Consider the following 14,312-nt stretch of genomic DNA (forward strand, 5'->3'; position numbering starts at 1 on the left):
TATTATTTAATAATAATACTAATATTACGTTTACTTTGTTGCAATATTGCCTGCGTCTGGGAATTTGTTCGCTGACCTTGGTGAATCATGGTTTAGCAGAACTTTATAAAAAGAGAAAAGAAACAGGAGCATAATTAAATGTATTTGTAACCAAATGTATTTATTAAAAGGGTCTTTAAAAAGTACAAAAATAGATTGTCAAATTTTTACAAAACGGTGAAATCCAATCAAAACACTAAAATATACAGAATAATAATAAAAAAATATAAAAAACATTCATAAACAAGTTTCTTGGAAATGTACTTAATGTATAAAACTGGTACATAAAAATTGAACGAATAGCAGCTGTTTATCTGGATGAACAGTGTGCAAATGATGCATTTATAACAAAATGCAAATATTCAAGTTCAAGTAAACCGTAACCGTAAACACTTTAGTGCTTCATTCACAGGAAGTAAACATAACAAAATAAGTCCATTTGCTTTATTTGAATAGAAAATCAAGTTCTTTCACTGGGGTTCAAGTTCTGCTTGGAGGCAATGTCCTTCTTTTCCTGATATTTCTTTTTGAACTCTTGGAAGAGGCTACATGCACCAGAGACATGAGTATCCTGGATGGGCAGAGAGCACTTTTTCTTCAAGGTACTGAAACTCCAGACACCTACAGAGAGACAAGCACAAAGCCATTTTAGATTCATGGTAAAATTCTGTTCATTAATCATAAATTCAAAAGTTGTGAATTTACATTTACTTTATAGGAGGCTAATAAAAATGTTACATTTCAAATAAACAACATTAATCTTGTGTCCAGTACCTTGGGTTGGCACATTGCCAGTTTTCATCCTTTCAGTTTTTTCTTTTTGGTCTGACATCTCTTAAGAAAAAGAAACAATATTTAATAAAAAGTATACATTAGGTACAGTTTGGGAAAAAAAAAAAAAAAAAAAAAATAGTATATTATCAGAAGTTACCATTTTGTATACTTTGTGATGTGTCTGCTTCAAGTTCAGCTCCATCTTCAAAGTTAAATGTCTCTGGCAATACTTTGAACTCCAAAGCAGGACCCTTATCCAGTGGCATCAAAGCAGGGTTCCTCAACTCATATTTACTTTTCTTCCCATCCTCAAGTAAAGGCAACATTTTGGATGGCACAGTCTTCGCTCTAATAATACATTTATTCATTGACATTTGTTGCGTTGTCTGCTTGTACCGTCTCTTTCGCTTATTTCCTTCAGCCAAACGGATGTCACCATTCACATTACCACTTTGACTGAGTGGTTGTCTGACTGAGGTAGAGAAAAGTCCATTTTTGCAGAGTCCAGAAACAGGAAGTGAGGGCAAGGATTTACGCTGAATGAGATTTTGCAAAGATGCTCTTTGTATTCGCTTTCTCTCGTCAGCGGCATCTTCAACTTCTGATTCCACAGATTTGCGCTTCTTTGACTCACTCTTGTTTTTAACTTTCAGGTGAGAGCTTATGGTTACTTGAAGAGTTTTAGGGGGTTCTTCACAACTTGAAGTCTCCTTGCATCTTTTAGTTAGCTTTAGTTGGCTTCCTTTTTCAGAATGCGACCCAAACAGTGCAAGGCATACCATGTTAATGTCCTTCAAATCAGGAGCTGGGGTGTCTTGCTTAATCTTATTCATAAGAGTCATGTTCGTTGCACAATCATTTCTTTTCTGCTCTGAAATTTTAGTTTCGGTCTTACAGACCTCTTCAGATTTTGTCATGTCCTTCACAATTTGTGTCTTATTCATAGGATCGTGCAGCAATGGGTTTTCGTACTCAGAATCATCTGTCGCTTCAGAATTATCTGTTCTTTCAAGAGCAACATCCATTTCCACACGTTCACAATCACCCGGACTGTCTTTTTCAGTCTGCACCTCTAAACTTGTGCTGTGGGCCTTAATTTTAATCTCCTTCTCTTTAAACTCTGCTTTTACCTGGCACATGCACAATGAGCCATTTCCATATTCTAGAGATTGAAACCATTTAGCAAGACAACAGTAAAACTCCAACGATTCACCACTAGAACTTGGATACTTCAGCTCTTCTGACTTCACATCTTTTAGGAGACTTTCAGACTTGAGCTCCAGTACTTGAACTTTCACCTGGTCCTCAGTGAAATTATGAACTGTAGCGTCTTTCTGAGAGTTCTTACCTTCTGTCGCACCAGCAAACCATAGCTCAGCAATTTCAGGAGGGAGAACATTGATCTTAATAGAGGCTAAACAGTCAATATCCGCAGTCTCCTTTTCACCGATGTTACCAGGAAGTTCTTGACTAGGTTTTGGATCAGTTTTGCAGCTCATGCTCTCATTTATGAGAATACAGTCAATTTCAGGCATTTCTTCACTGAATTCATTTTGCACTTGTGATGATTCTTTAATCACAGGATCAAGATTTGGTGGACTTGCCCAGGTACTCTTGCTTGTTGGTACTTTAGTCAACAATGGACATTTATCAGCATCAGTCCCTTCCGATCTCCACATGTTTGTCTGTTCTTTTGTTGATACGGTGTCTGTGGGTGAAAACAACAAACAGGCCTTTTGCATTATCTCTGGTGGTACAGCAATGTCTTTGTCTTCCCTCATTTGTTCAGCAAAGCATTGCATAGCTACTACATGAGGGAGAACATTCATCTTAATACAAACTGAAGTGTCCAACCCACCAATCTCCCCTTCATTCATTTCCACAGGAAATTCTTGATCAGGTTTTGGACCAGTGTCATCTCTCATACTCATATCTGCAACTACACAATCAATTTCAGGCATTTCTTCATCTGATTGCACCTGAGATGTTTCTGCAAGCACAGGTTGAAGTGTTGGTGGACTTACATTGCCAACTAGGCTGTCTAATCCATCAGTCAACACAGAGTTTATTGAACATACTCTCTTGGACTTGCAAACTGGTAATAAAGCAGTGTCTTCATCTTGCACGAACTGACCAGCAAACCATTGCTTAGCGATTTCATGAGGGAGAACATTAATCTTAATAGAAGCTGAAGCATCCATCTCCACAAACTCCTCTTCATTCACATTCACAGAAAGTTCTTCAATGGGTTTTGGATCAAGATTACATCTCACAGACTCTGAGAGTACACGGTCAATTTCAGGCATTTCTTCATCAGATTCATTTTGCACTTGATATGGTTCCGTGAGCACTGGATAAAGTTTTGGTGGACTTGCATAGCTAGATTGCCTGGTTGATCCATCATTCAATACTGGACTTTTAGCCTGATTACAAAGAGTGTCATCCAGCCTTAAAGTTGCATTCTTTGCTGTGGCAATGTATTTATTTGCAGTAAAGCAGTGTTTAGCTACTTCCTGAGTGAGAATATCAAGCTTTAAGGAAGATGAAGCATTGATTTGAAACGAAGGTTCTTGACATTTATTCATCATGGATCCATTTTGAGAATAGCTAGGCATTGATTCTTCATTGATTCTAAATGACTGTTTATGTTTTTTCAATCCACTATGTTTTTCAAATAACTTTTTATACTTCGATAAAACATTTTGTCTTTCCAGTGTCCTCACCAGATTTTTCATGCCCTTCAGTGGATTAACAGCATTTGGTTGTTCATTAAGAGTCAGAGAGACATTGTCAGTCACTGGTAGAGCATTCGTGGAAACAGGAGATTCTTCATAAACGTCATTGCAGATATTATTCTGTAGACATTGTGAGATTTGTTTTTCTTGTTGTACTTTGTCTGTAATCTCAAGTACTTGGGGTGTATTCAACAAAGCCATCTCATGCTTCTCTGCATCAACGACTAGATGTCCTTTCACCTCATTATCAAAGCAAGGTCTAGCCATTTCATGAGGGAGAACAGTCATCTTAGTGGCTAAAGCATCAGTCTTGTCAGTCTCCAATTCATTTATATGCACAGGAGGTTCTCGAGTAGGTTTTGGAGTGGTCTCACATCTCACATTCTTATCAAGGACGGCACAGTCATTGTAAAGCATATTTTGACTGGATCCAACTTGCATTTGAGACAATGACACAATCTTCTGTTGTTCTGCCACCACAAGAATGGGGTTTGGCGAGTTTGTACATACACTTTGTCTAGCTGATATGGGCAACACAGCAATCTTGGCTACAAATTGGTTATCCAAACTTGACTTTCCAACCAGGACACCTTGTTCATCCAAATCTACCATGGCCTCCACAGAATTTGTAATAGTTGTTTGACTGTTGGTTATCTGACAATTAATCCTCGGTGAGCAGTTGCTATTAGCCATAGGTGGAGATTGTCTATTAAATGAAACGGGCCTGTTTTCTTGTAGACTCTTATTGTTTGAAGTTGGTTTGATTGCTGGTACTTTGTTTTCCATCTCTGATGGTAATTGTTTACGACTAATCAATGATGGCTTTTTAGTGGCTTCTTGCAGTTTGCTTGGTGCTTCAAATGCTGAGTTTTGCGCTTCGTGTTCAGGGACCATTTGAAAACCATGGAACCAAGAATAACCACATTCCTTGTCAATGTCATCAACATTTTCATTAAGATTCAACCAGGACGACTTGTACACCATGTTTGGTGGCTCTTCGTTGTGTTTTAAAACATGAAAATCCTTGATGACTTTGCTACGTGCATCATTTACAATTTGCCTCAGTATCACAGGCTCATTCATTGGAGAGCAAATATAAACTTCTTCCATTATGCTTAGATATATGCCACTTTCTACAGCTTCAGAAAACTTGCTAGTATCCCCGTTCCAGTAAAGCTTTAAGATCTCTTTTCCAGGATCACTTTTGTGCATGTTCTTGTGATGCCCATTTTCCATTTGCTCAAATACAGCTATTAAGGTCTTCAAACGATCTAATGGCCATTCAATAAAAGGAACCGTGTCTGGGTCAACTGTTTTCTTGTCTGTGATGGTACAGTTTTTATTTGTCTTTTCAGATGGTTCATTTTGCATTTGAACTGGAAAAGACTTGTTTTGTTCTGTGACCACACATTTCAGGTTTGGCGAACTTGCACAGGGACTTTGACTGGTTGATTCATTAGCCAAAACTGGACTCTTGGCTCCATCTATGCTGCAATGGTCATCATTCAGCCTTGACTTTTCTAATAGTGGTTGTTGATGCTTGCTTGAGACGTCATTTTGTTGTCCCGTTTGTTTAATCAGATTAGCATTTGTTAGCATGGGATGTGGAATGTTTGGATGATGGTGTACAGTCTCTTGCACATGACTTACATTCATTTTCACAGTAGCTGGTTTGTCTAAGACATTAGCAGGTGCTGTTCCTTTCGGAGACAATGGCGAGACAATGGCAATAGCTTTCTGAGCAGCATTATTCATTTGCAGGTTCTGTGCACAGTTAGAAAGCATTTGCACATTAGCATTGTTTGATTTCTCAGGAAACAACAACTGGTAAAGGTATCCACCAAACAAACTACTTGGGCCATGATGTGCAGTTTCTGTTGGGGGACAATCATTTTGGTCATATGGCAAGCTTGTCCTTGTTTTTGAGAGATCGATTGGCAAATTAGTAAGAGCATTTGAATGCTGCCTGATATGAAAGTTGCTTGCGTTTGCTTTTATTCTAGCTTCATTACGACCTTGTTTGTCTATCGTTTTAAACGGCTGCAAATTATTTGGGCCAACTGATGAGGGGGTAGTTTGCTGTTGCATGTATAAACTGTTAGTTGAGTTAAAGGCACAATGTGACATGTTTTGCCCATTATTGGTAGGAGCACCTTGTAGATTTGTGTTGTTAACAGGGAGTAGTAGCTGGCATTTAGAGGGTCTGTTCCACAGAATAATTTGAGAGTCCTGTTTTCCTGTTGGCAACATATGGTTTGAATTAAGCTGATTTTCTTGTGCAAGCTCCAAAATCTGCTCACTGGTTGCTGGTTGAACTGTGCGGGTGAAGTAGTTTTCAGTGGCAGTTTGTTCAGAATATGAGGGACTTGCAGTGCAAGGTGGTAAACATAACTGGTAAAAGTTCTGGCTCGTCCCATTTCCAGGCATAGTTCCTTTTCCATTTGAATTTTGCAGTCGTGCTGAACGTTGTGAATTGGCTTGCATGCTACTGAATGTTCATTTGCATCTCCAGACAGAATGTAGGAGTGGAATAAATCACATTCCTGAGAAAAAAAAAAAAAAAGAGGGTACAAATTAACTCAGATTCAACTTTGAACAGCATTTTAGATGTCAATATCCTTTCAACAGTTTGAAGCAAATCAAGCAAAAACAAGATGCTGAATTCAAAGCATTCTGAAAATGACACATCCTGCTACAAGTTGGTGCGTACTCCTAATAGTCACATCTATGCGATCTGCGTTATACAGCAAACAAAACCATTAACTTTGAGCAAAATCAGGTAATGTATGTGGATGTTATTAGACACTTATTTCTCGCCATGTCTCAATCGCTGGCTGCGCCACGGGCAAACCATTTGAGATATCACAAATACTTTCGCAAATTAGCATCCCCCATGTTTTGTGATCAGTTTCACAGAGTTTCGAGGAAACCCTTCTAGTATTTCAAATTCCAGAGCATGTGCTTTTGAAACAGCTATACTTTATATTTTATGATTGCACTCCTGGGGCGCTGTACAGCTCATGTTCCACAACCGGGTCCCAGCCTCTGCGGCAACCTTTTGACCATGTGCGATTTTCAGGAGTTTGAGCATGTTAAGGCCCCCAAAAAGGCCCGGGTAGTCTAAAGAAAAATAAAATCCTTACAAAAACAAGAGGGTACTGCCTAATGGCCCGGGCCATATACAAGTATCTAATTAACAGACTCCAAATGACGACCCATCCTCACCAAAACAAATTCTAGTCAAAGGAATTTAAGGATTGTTGTGGATTCCCCGGATTAAAGAAAAACTCAGAGCATTAGCTTTTGATAGCAAAAGTCAGAATTTTATTGATCAATACAAGCCGAGTCAGTCTAAGGTCCAAACTGAACCACTCTATAGACAGCACTCCCCCTCACCACTATTCTGGGGCTTTTATATGGTCGTCACACCAACACGTCACAGTAATATATGGTGGGCTCCTGAAATACCCTTGCTAAATGAGGATCACAGGTGTAAGACAACAGATGTAAAATGCCAAAAACAGATTTTTTAAATGGTCCTCACAGTTATAATGGTAAACTTGAGATTTCTTTATATTTTGATTAACATTCACATTAAAAAGCAATTTAAAACTCAAACAAATGCCAAATAACAAATCTAATTGTTTAAAATAAATAAATAAAAAGGCAAAATAACAAATCTAATTGTTCAAAACATCTACTAATAATGTGTGCCTACTAAGGAAACAGTGTAAATTGATTTAATGTAGACTTTTACAAGAAATCCACATGCAAGTAAATAACTAAATGGGGTAAGGGATTTAAATAAAAATAACAATAATAACAATAACAACAACAACTACAGACTAATCTTGCAAATTAGTTATCCAACTTTTTAATCCAAGATTGAACATCTCTAAAGATGGAAACTCAAGTTGTACTTAAAGACATAATTCACCACAAAATGAACATCCTGTCACCATTTAGTCACCCTCGAGTAGTTCAAAACCTGTATAAATCCATTCATTCTGCTGAACACAAAAGAAAAAGAATTTGAAGGGGAAAAAAATCATAACCAGCCTGTTCACTGCTGACTTCCATAGTAATTTTTTTCCTACTATGGAAGTCAATGGTGATCAAAGCAAACTTTGGTTACAAACTTTTCAAAATATCTTTCTTTGTGTTTGCACAACAGTATAACATAGTCTTACTTTAATCTGATAATGTCACTTAATTTGAAGTACGATCTAGTGTTCCCCATTAATTATATCCTCTGGTCGCTGCCAGTTTCATGAATATACTCACATTACCAATATTACTAAAAAAGTAGACTTTCTCTATACCGTTATATTTTAATTACTTGGCTACTGCTAAAAACAAACATGTTTGAACATGCCTGGTCATAACTTTAAGACTCTTAAATGTGCCTGCTTGTTTTAAATCCCGTTCTCTTTGATTAATATTAGACGGGCTAATTAACAAAGCGCATGAACTTTAAAACAACGTTACATCAGCGATCGTATGCACCAAAATGTAAAAAATAAAATCAAAATGTGACTCTTGATTCGGTCTCATCAGCACGTCGGTATAAAAAGAAAGTAACGTTACAGGAAACGTGCATGTTATAAAGTTACGAAGAGTGTCATCTTTAATCGATTTGTTTAATATACTTTTAAATGCACGGGCTCGCCTTTGTTTGTCTTCACGAAATAAAACTTTATCGTTTTATGCGAAAACTAAAAGCGGAGCTCTCCAACTCAAGAAAACTTGCGCTTGTCTGCAGTGCCGGAGCGACCAAATTATAAACGACGGAAAAACAAATCCTTCGCCACAAGGGAATACTGAATTACTTACTGAACATTCGCGCAGGAGTCTCTCCTCTGTCTTGGTGAATGTATTTCTTTCGGCTGCTTTCTCTAGCTACTAAAAGCACCAGTCAGTTCCACACAAGGAGTCTTATCAGGCCTGATGCGCGCGACTCGCGAAGGGTGGGACCGCTGCTGTCCGTGTTGCCAAGTCCTTTGTTTTTACGCCGGTGTGTTTGTGCGTGTGTTAATTGTACAATTTACAAGGGAAACGTATTCTTAGACAAAATAAATAAATCACAATTCCGTCATATGTGTATTTTATATTTGGCGAGCGGTAACTCCACAGGCGAATTATTTGTTCGCTATTAGTTGCGATCTGGCAACACAGTGTGACCTGAATGCAAGCAAAATCGAGGGACTTTAATGCAAGCCGGAGGCTACGGCAGTCGACTTTTGGCTCCTGAAGACACTGATTAGCATGCTCAGGTGTGTTTGGTTATTGTTAGAGCTAAACTCTGCAGGAAAGTGGATCTTGTGGTTCAGATCTGACCTAACCTGATAGCAGGCTAAAAGTATTCTGTAAATAAGCAAATTAACAAATCTGCTTTTTGATTGCTTTAGGTCCAAGCAATCATATGCTGTCATATGGAAAACATTTTTTAATTAAGTCAAAACAATAAACAAACATCTTAATATAACAAACCCCATTTAAAAAAAGCGTAACACGTCTTTTTCTTTATTCTCTATATCCCATGCATGCTCTCTGCACAGGTGTCGGGCTTCACTTTTTGTGAAACTATGATGCGGTTGATTTAACAAAACATTGTTAAAAATGAACACCAAAAACATATTTGACAGCCACTCTGGAATGTAGAGGGGTTGTAGAGTAAGACGAAACTCGAAGGCGCAAGAACAAACATACCCTACACAAGGGAGATGAATCATTCTGACATGACTGAGAAGGCGCCTTCAAATACAAGTCGCAGACCATTTTGACTAAATTCAACCACTTCTTCGATACATCACTGAGTTTGCTTCTGTCGTAAGAGAGTTAGGAGGCCGCAGGAAACCCCCCTCCTCTCTGAGTCAGGACACAATCAAAAGTGTTGAAGTGTGAATCTGGCTCAGCAGTGGCAGGAAGTGGCCCTGGAGGTGTGATGTCTTTCAGACTGTGTCTTTGTCATGTGGCCGCTCTCAGCAGGATGTTCTTTCAGATTGTATTATTATATATTCAGTTATATTAATTAATATTTTTTCTTCTCTAATCTGAACAGCGCTTTTTAGAACCTACTTAATGTCAATTAATACCTGAATTTATTTTTATATTTAATTAAGATTTAAATAGTTTATTTTGTTTCAAGTGACACATTTTTATGCGTGTGGTTTTTTTTCAGGCTGTATTTGTGTATTGGCTTTTTAGTCATAAAATAAATTTCATAATACCTAATTAGATAATATAACATTTTATTTTATTACACAAAATAAAACAATTTAAAATCTTGTTTTTTTTCCCAGGTATTTGCACCACAATATCCAGGTTAACATCCACAAAATAATTTGTTCCAAACCTGATATTTTTTTGTCATGACAATTTATATACATATTCTTCTTTCATTCAGCATTAATTGATCATAAACACACACGTATTTGTAATGCTCAAAAAAAAATAAGAATAATCACATTGGAGAAAAGACAACAACTAGGACAAATATTTTTTTTAAATAAATTAATTGTTTTGCTCCTCTTTTTATTTTGTGAAACAAAACAAAAAGCATTTTAAAATCTTAAAATCATCCAAAGAAGTCACAGTCCTTAAATGGGCCACACCGAAGAACTTATTTACATTTATTTTTGGATTTCATTGATAAATGCAGATTGCTTTAAAATGTGGTTCTCCATGTGAAACGAAATGCATCAGTACAAATCCACTTAAACATTGAGGGGGGAAAATTATACACAAAAATATGATCTATTTACAAAAATTCCACATTTTATTTTAAGCGTTAACATCTCATCAAACTGAAATTACACATGCAACATGATTTTTAATCTATATAAAAAAGGAGCAAAGCAGTAATTCCACCAAATTGCAGGAAAATTCACATTTGTTATATTTTATTGCTTTGATAGAGGGGTGAGTTAGTTCTGAACCCCCTTTTCCACCCCCTTTACCAACGTTTACATGGATAAAACTCCAAATGTATAATACAAAATAACACCCAACAGACTAGTCACGCAAAATCATAACGTGTGTGCACAGACACACAAGGAGCACACACAAAAACAAGCTAAACAAACATAGAAGTCCAGCTCTGTGAGAGTCCACCGAAGACCTCCGTAAGACCCCTCCGCTCACGACTCGTGGAAGTGTTGGAGGTCCGGAGGCGATGAATAGGTGCTGATTTCCGCACATCTTCAGGAGAACTGAAGCTGCTGCACACCTGGGATCTGCATCACACCAAACACAGTTAAAAGCATCGCTCGGCATGCCTGAGAGTCTTGAGAAGTCTGCCGTTTCTGACCTGCTGGTAGGAGGTGGTGTACACCATCACGTTTTGTTGCTGTCCATCAGCTGTTATGATTCCTGCAGGTAGCGGATTTGCTAAAAGAGAAAAAAAAAATGTTTGTGTAGCTTTTTCCTGCTAAAGACACCTCTAAACCAACCAAGGACCAATAATTAGTGAAAACATTATTAATAATTGAAAAAAAATACAGGGATCCAGATGAAGTTTCTTTTATATTTACATTCTTTCAACATATTTTCTTCAATATTTTTGCACAAGCATCGTGCCTTCTTTTAAAAGGCCTGGTCATTTTAAAGGCGGACAATAACACAGAGTACATTCAGCTCTTAAACGAGAAAAGCTGCTTTGGCAAATGCCTGAAATAAAATAGGTTTGTTAGAGTGTTGAATATATTGCTGAAATAAAAAATCAAAACACTAAAATGAAAGAAAACAGATCAAGCTCCAAATACAAGAAAAAAAGACAAGTACAGAAATATAAAATACAAGACAAAAAGGCTGAAAACAGTGTATAAACATACCCTGTACTGATAGTGTACTTACTGAAAGTCTCATCGGTCAGCTCCTCTCCCATGCCTTCGGTTACTGTTACAGTGCTTATGCCTTTCTCTCCTTTCATGGCCTGAGAACATTCACACAAATGTAATGTCAATGAAAAGAGCACAACCGGTCAAGAGGAGTGTTACTGCTTATTACACCAGACCGGAAGATAACCAATCTCTTTACTTCAGTGGTGTACGATGCTGCTATTGAAACGTGGATGTTACCTCTCTGAACTTCTGCAGGTAGAGTTTCAGAGGCTCCACGTACATGTCGAAACCCAGCGTGGACATTGCGAACAGGATGTCTTCGCCGTTTATCGTCTTGCGTTTCTCCTGATGGCATCTCTCGCTGGCTTCTGAAGTGATGAAGCTGATGAACTCGCTCACACACTCCTGCACACACTCCTTGGCGTCCTTCGCTATCTGAGGCCATGGGGAGAAAGGGTTTCTTTTAAAAACGTGACTATTTCTTATTGAAGGCCAATGTTGGAGTTGTGTATTGATGTTGAAGCTGTGTATTGACATTTTGCAACTTTGACCTTTCAGTTTTCAGCTTCCATCTGGTATAACACTTCTTGTTCTAGGTCATGGCATGACATGGCCTCTATATAGTATCTTAGACTGGTAGGGGCGCCAGGGGAATCTGAAGGATTCTGACGCACAAAAAGATATGTGACTAGTGATAACTTATGTGACGAACATGTCTGAAGTCTTTGTTTTGCCTGTTGGTTTTACTTATCTTGCCCTGTCCTTTCCTCTGTAACATTTACATTTACATTTAGTCATTTTGCAGACGCTTTTATCCAAAGCGACTTACAATTGAGAGTACAACAGCGATGTATATTCATTTTATGATATAAATAAAGTGACTTGCGATCTGAGCTTCGGAGGCAAAAGGAGGCAAAAGAGAGAAACCTGCTTTTCTCCCGCTTGCAACCGACAGCGCAATCCTTGCAAGCTAAAAATCCAAAGAACTTGTCTCGTGTTTAATTTCGCCTTGAGTCGATCCTTCCTGGTAAAGAGCCGTTCGAGTGAAATAGTCTCGACAGCCAACCTGCCTTTAAAATGACCTACTTTTCCAGTTTGAGGGATTGCATTCTTCATGATTCGAGCTACGTTGGCGATGGGGAGATAGATGTCTTGTTCACGCAGGTTGTCTTTGCTTCCATTGCCATCCTCGTGGTCGTTGAGACCCTCATCACCTTCATCTTCGCAAAAGACAATTAAACAAATACATAAGAACTGTATTTTGAGCAGCCATATAGCAAATTAAAATGATTTCTGAGGGATCGTGTGACACTAAAGACTGGAGAAATGATACTGAAAATCCAGCTTTGTATCACAAGAAGAAATCACATTTTAAAATATAGTCAAATAAAAAGAAATTTGTACTATAGTACTCGTATTTTACAATATTAATGTTCCTATTCCCGTATTTGATTAAATAAATGCAGCCTTGAGTTTTAAAAGAATTACAAATTCGAATGATACCAAACCTTTGATCAAAAGAGCAAGTATAATTAAATAAGAAATAAATAATTTAGAATCATTTCAATTTGAACATTTAATAAATCTATTTTTAAATAAATGTAAAAATGTATATATTGTAAGATAAATATATTATATATTAATTTTACATAATAAATATGACTTTAGCGTCACTTGCCTTCTGGAGCTTGAGCAAGAACAAAGTGGCTCCCAGCCATATATTCTCCTGTTATGCCAAGCTGGGAGGCATCTGTAGTTGAACTGTCTCCGTCCATCTGAAACATAAACAAAATTGTATTGCATCTGTATTATCGGTTGTTTTAAAGCTGCCTATCTAGACTGCATTTTTGCCTATGATGCGCTATTATACATACATAAACCTACGTGTAACCACTGTATTCAGCATTAAACGTTTAATTATCATCTGTCAGTGAATCACATAAATATACTTTGGATTTATGGAGATTAAAACAAATTCCCCTCACAGACATACAAGATTTTATTATATATGTATGTATAAAAAAATACATAAAATAAAAACGTATTAAAAAAAATTAAATGACAAAAAGCTACTGAAACTAAAAATATAACAAAAGTAGTAAAATCTTCAATAGTATACAGACAATAATTGATAATCAATTAAATTCGAGGTTGGTTGAAACCAACAGTAATGTATTCATCTGTGCTAATAATTTACTGACCCAAAGTCTCGTCGGCCAGCATAAACATATTGCCAATAATGTAACTTTATTAAAGGCAGCGTAGCATAAATATGCAATATGATAAATAAAAAACTAAATAAAATAACACGGCGCATTATATCATCATTTTGACAGCAGAACGCATTTTATTGACTAAAGAGCTCGCCGGCGCTAGCAATGAACACTGACGGTTACGCGCACGAAATGAAAACAAACCGCGCTATCCCGCTGAATTATTCTGATAAACCGGTCAGGTGAGTCTTTATAACTGATGGACGCATTAAACGGCGGAAGAGGGCATAGGACGAGGCAGACGAGCCAAAGCAGCCGCGGATCCGCTAAAAGTGATCGTAGTAAACAAAGGGGCCGAGCACGACGGCGAGCTTTTAACAATAATAAGCAACAGCGAGGCGCTTTTCATAAAGCGCGCTTAATTTCTCATTCTCCCCGCCAACTAATAATAAAACCCTCGCGCGCGGAGATTTCCATTCGATGTAACGAAATATGGGTTAGCAATCATTGGCCGGAGCCGCTCACTAACCTGCGATGAAGCCCTGGTTGGTTCTCGTCTCAGCTCGGCCGTTTGGTTGGACAGAAAATGGCTGCGGGAGAGCCAGTCCCTGCGCAGGGCTGAACAGTCCTGGATGAGGAGCCTTCCCCGGACACCAGGGGGCGCTTCAGCCCGTCTCTTTATTAAATGACAACCAAAAATGTTGTCAGAA

The 14,312-nt window shown here is 37.8% G+C and overlaps 2 protein-coding genes across 3 annotated transcripts; both read right to left on the minus strand.

The window, feature by feature from the left end:
• Positions 1–59: 59 nt before the first annotated feature.
• si:ch211-106e7.2 lies at positions 60–8,757 on the minus strand. The gene is made up of 4 exons (XM_043228334.1): positions 8,382–8,757; positions 971–6,091; positions 814–873; positions 60–660 (listed from the first exon to the last, which is right to left on the minus strand). Exons 2-4 carry the CDS (start codon positions 6,030–6,032, stop codon positions 500–502), a joined length of 5,283 nt encoding a protein of 1,760 aa, XP_043084269.1. The 5' UTR covers positions 6,033–6,091; positions 8,382–8,757; the 3' UTR covers positions 60–499.
• A 1,025-nt stretch (positions 8,758–9,782) lies between these two features.
• Positions 9,783–14,267, minus strand: nfybb (nuclear transcription factor Y, beta b). Of its 2 annotated transcripts, none has more exons than XM_043227167.1 (7): positions 14,132–14,267; positions 13,068–13,164; positions 12,476–12,609; positions 11,627–11,824; positions 11,403–11,481; positions 10,858–10,937; positions 9,783–10,783 (listed from the first exon to the last, which is right to left on the minus strand). In XM_043227167.1, exons 2-7 carry the CDS (start codon positions 13,162–13,164, stop codon positions 10,751–10,753), a joined length of 621 nt encoding a protein of 206 aa, XP_043083102.1. In that variant the 5' UTR covers positions 14,132–14,267; the 3' UTR covers positions 9,783–10,750. The 2 variants fall into 2 exon arrangements, with proteins under 2 accessions (XP_043083102.1, XP_043083101.1); XM_043227166.1 differs by lacking the exon at positions 14,132–14,267 and adding an exon at positions 13,591–14,058.
• Between the last annotated feature and the right edge of the window lie 45 nt (positions 14,268–14,312).

This window comes from Puntigrus tetrazona, chromosome 25 (genome assembly GCF_018831695.1).
Source record: "Puntigrus tetrazona isolate hp1 chromosome 25, ASM1883169v1, whole genome shotgun sequence".
NCBI classification, from domain to species: domain Eukaryota; kingdom Metazoa; phylum Chordata; class Actinopteri; order Cypriniformes; family Cyprinidae; genus Puntigrus; species Puntigrus tetrazona.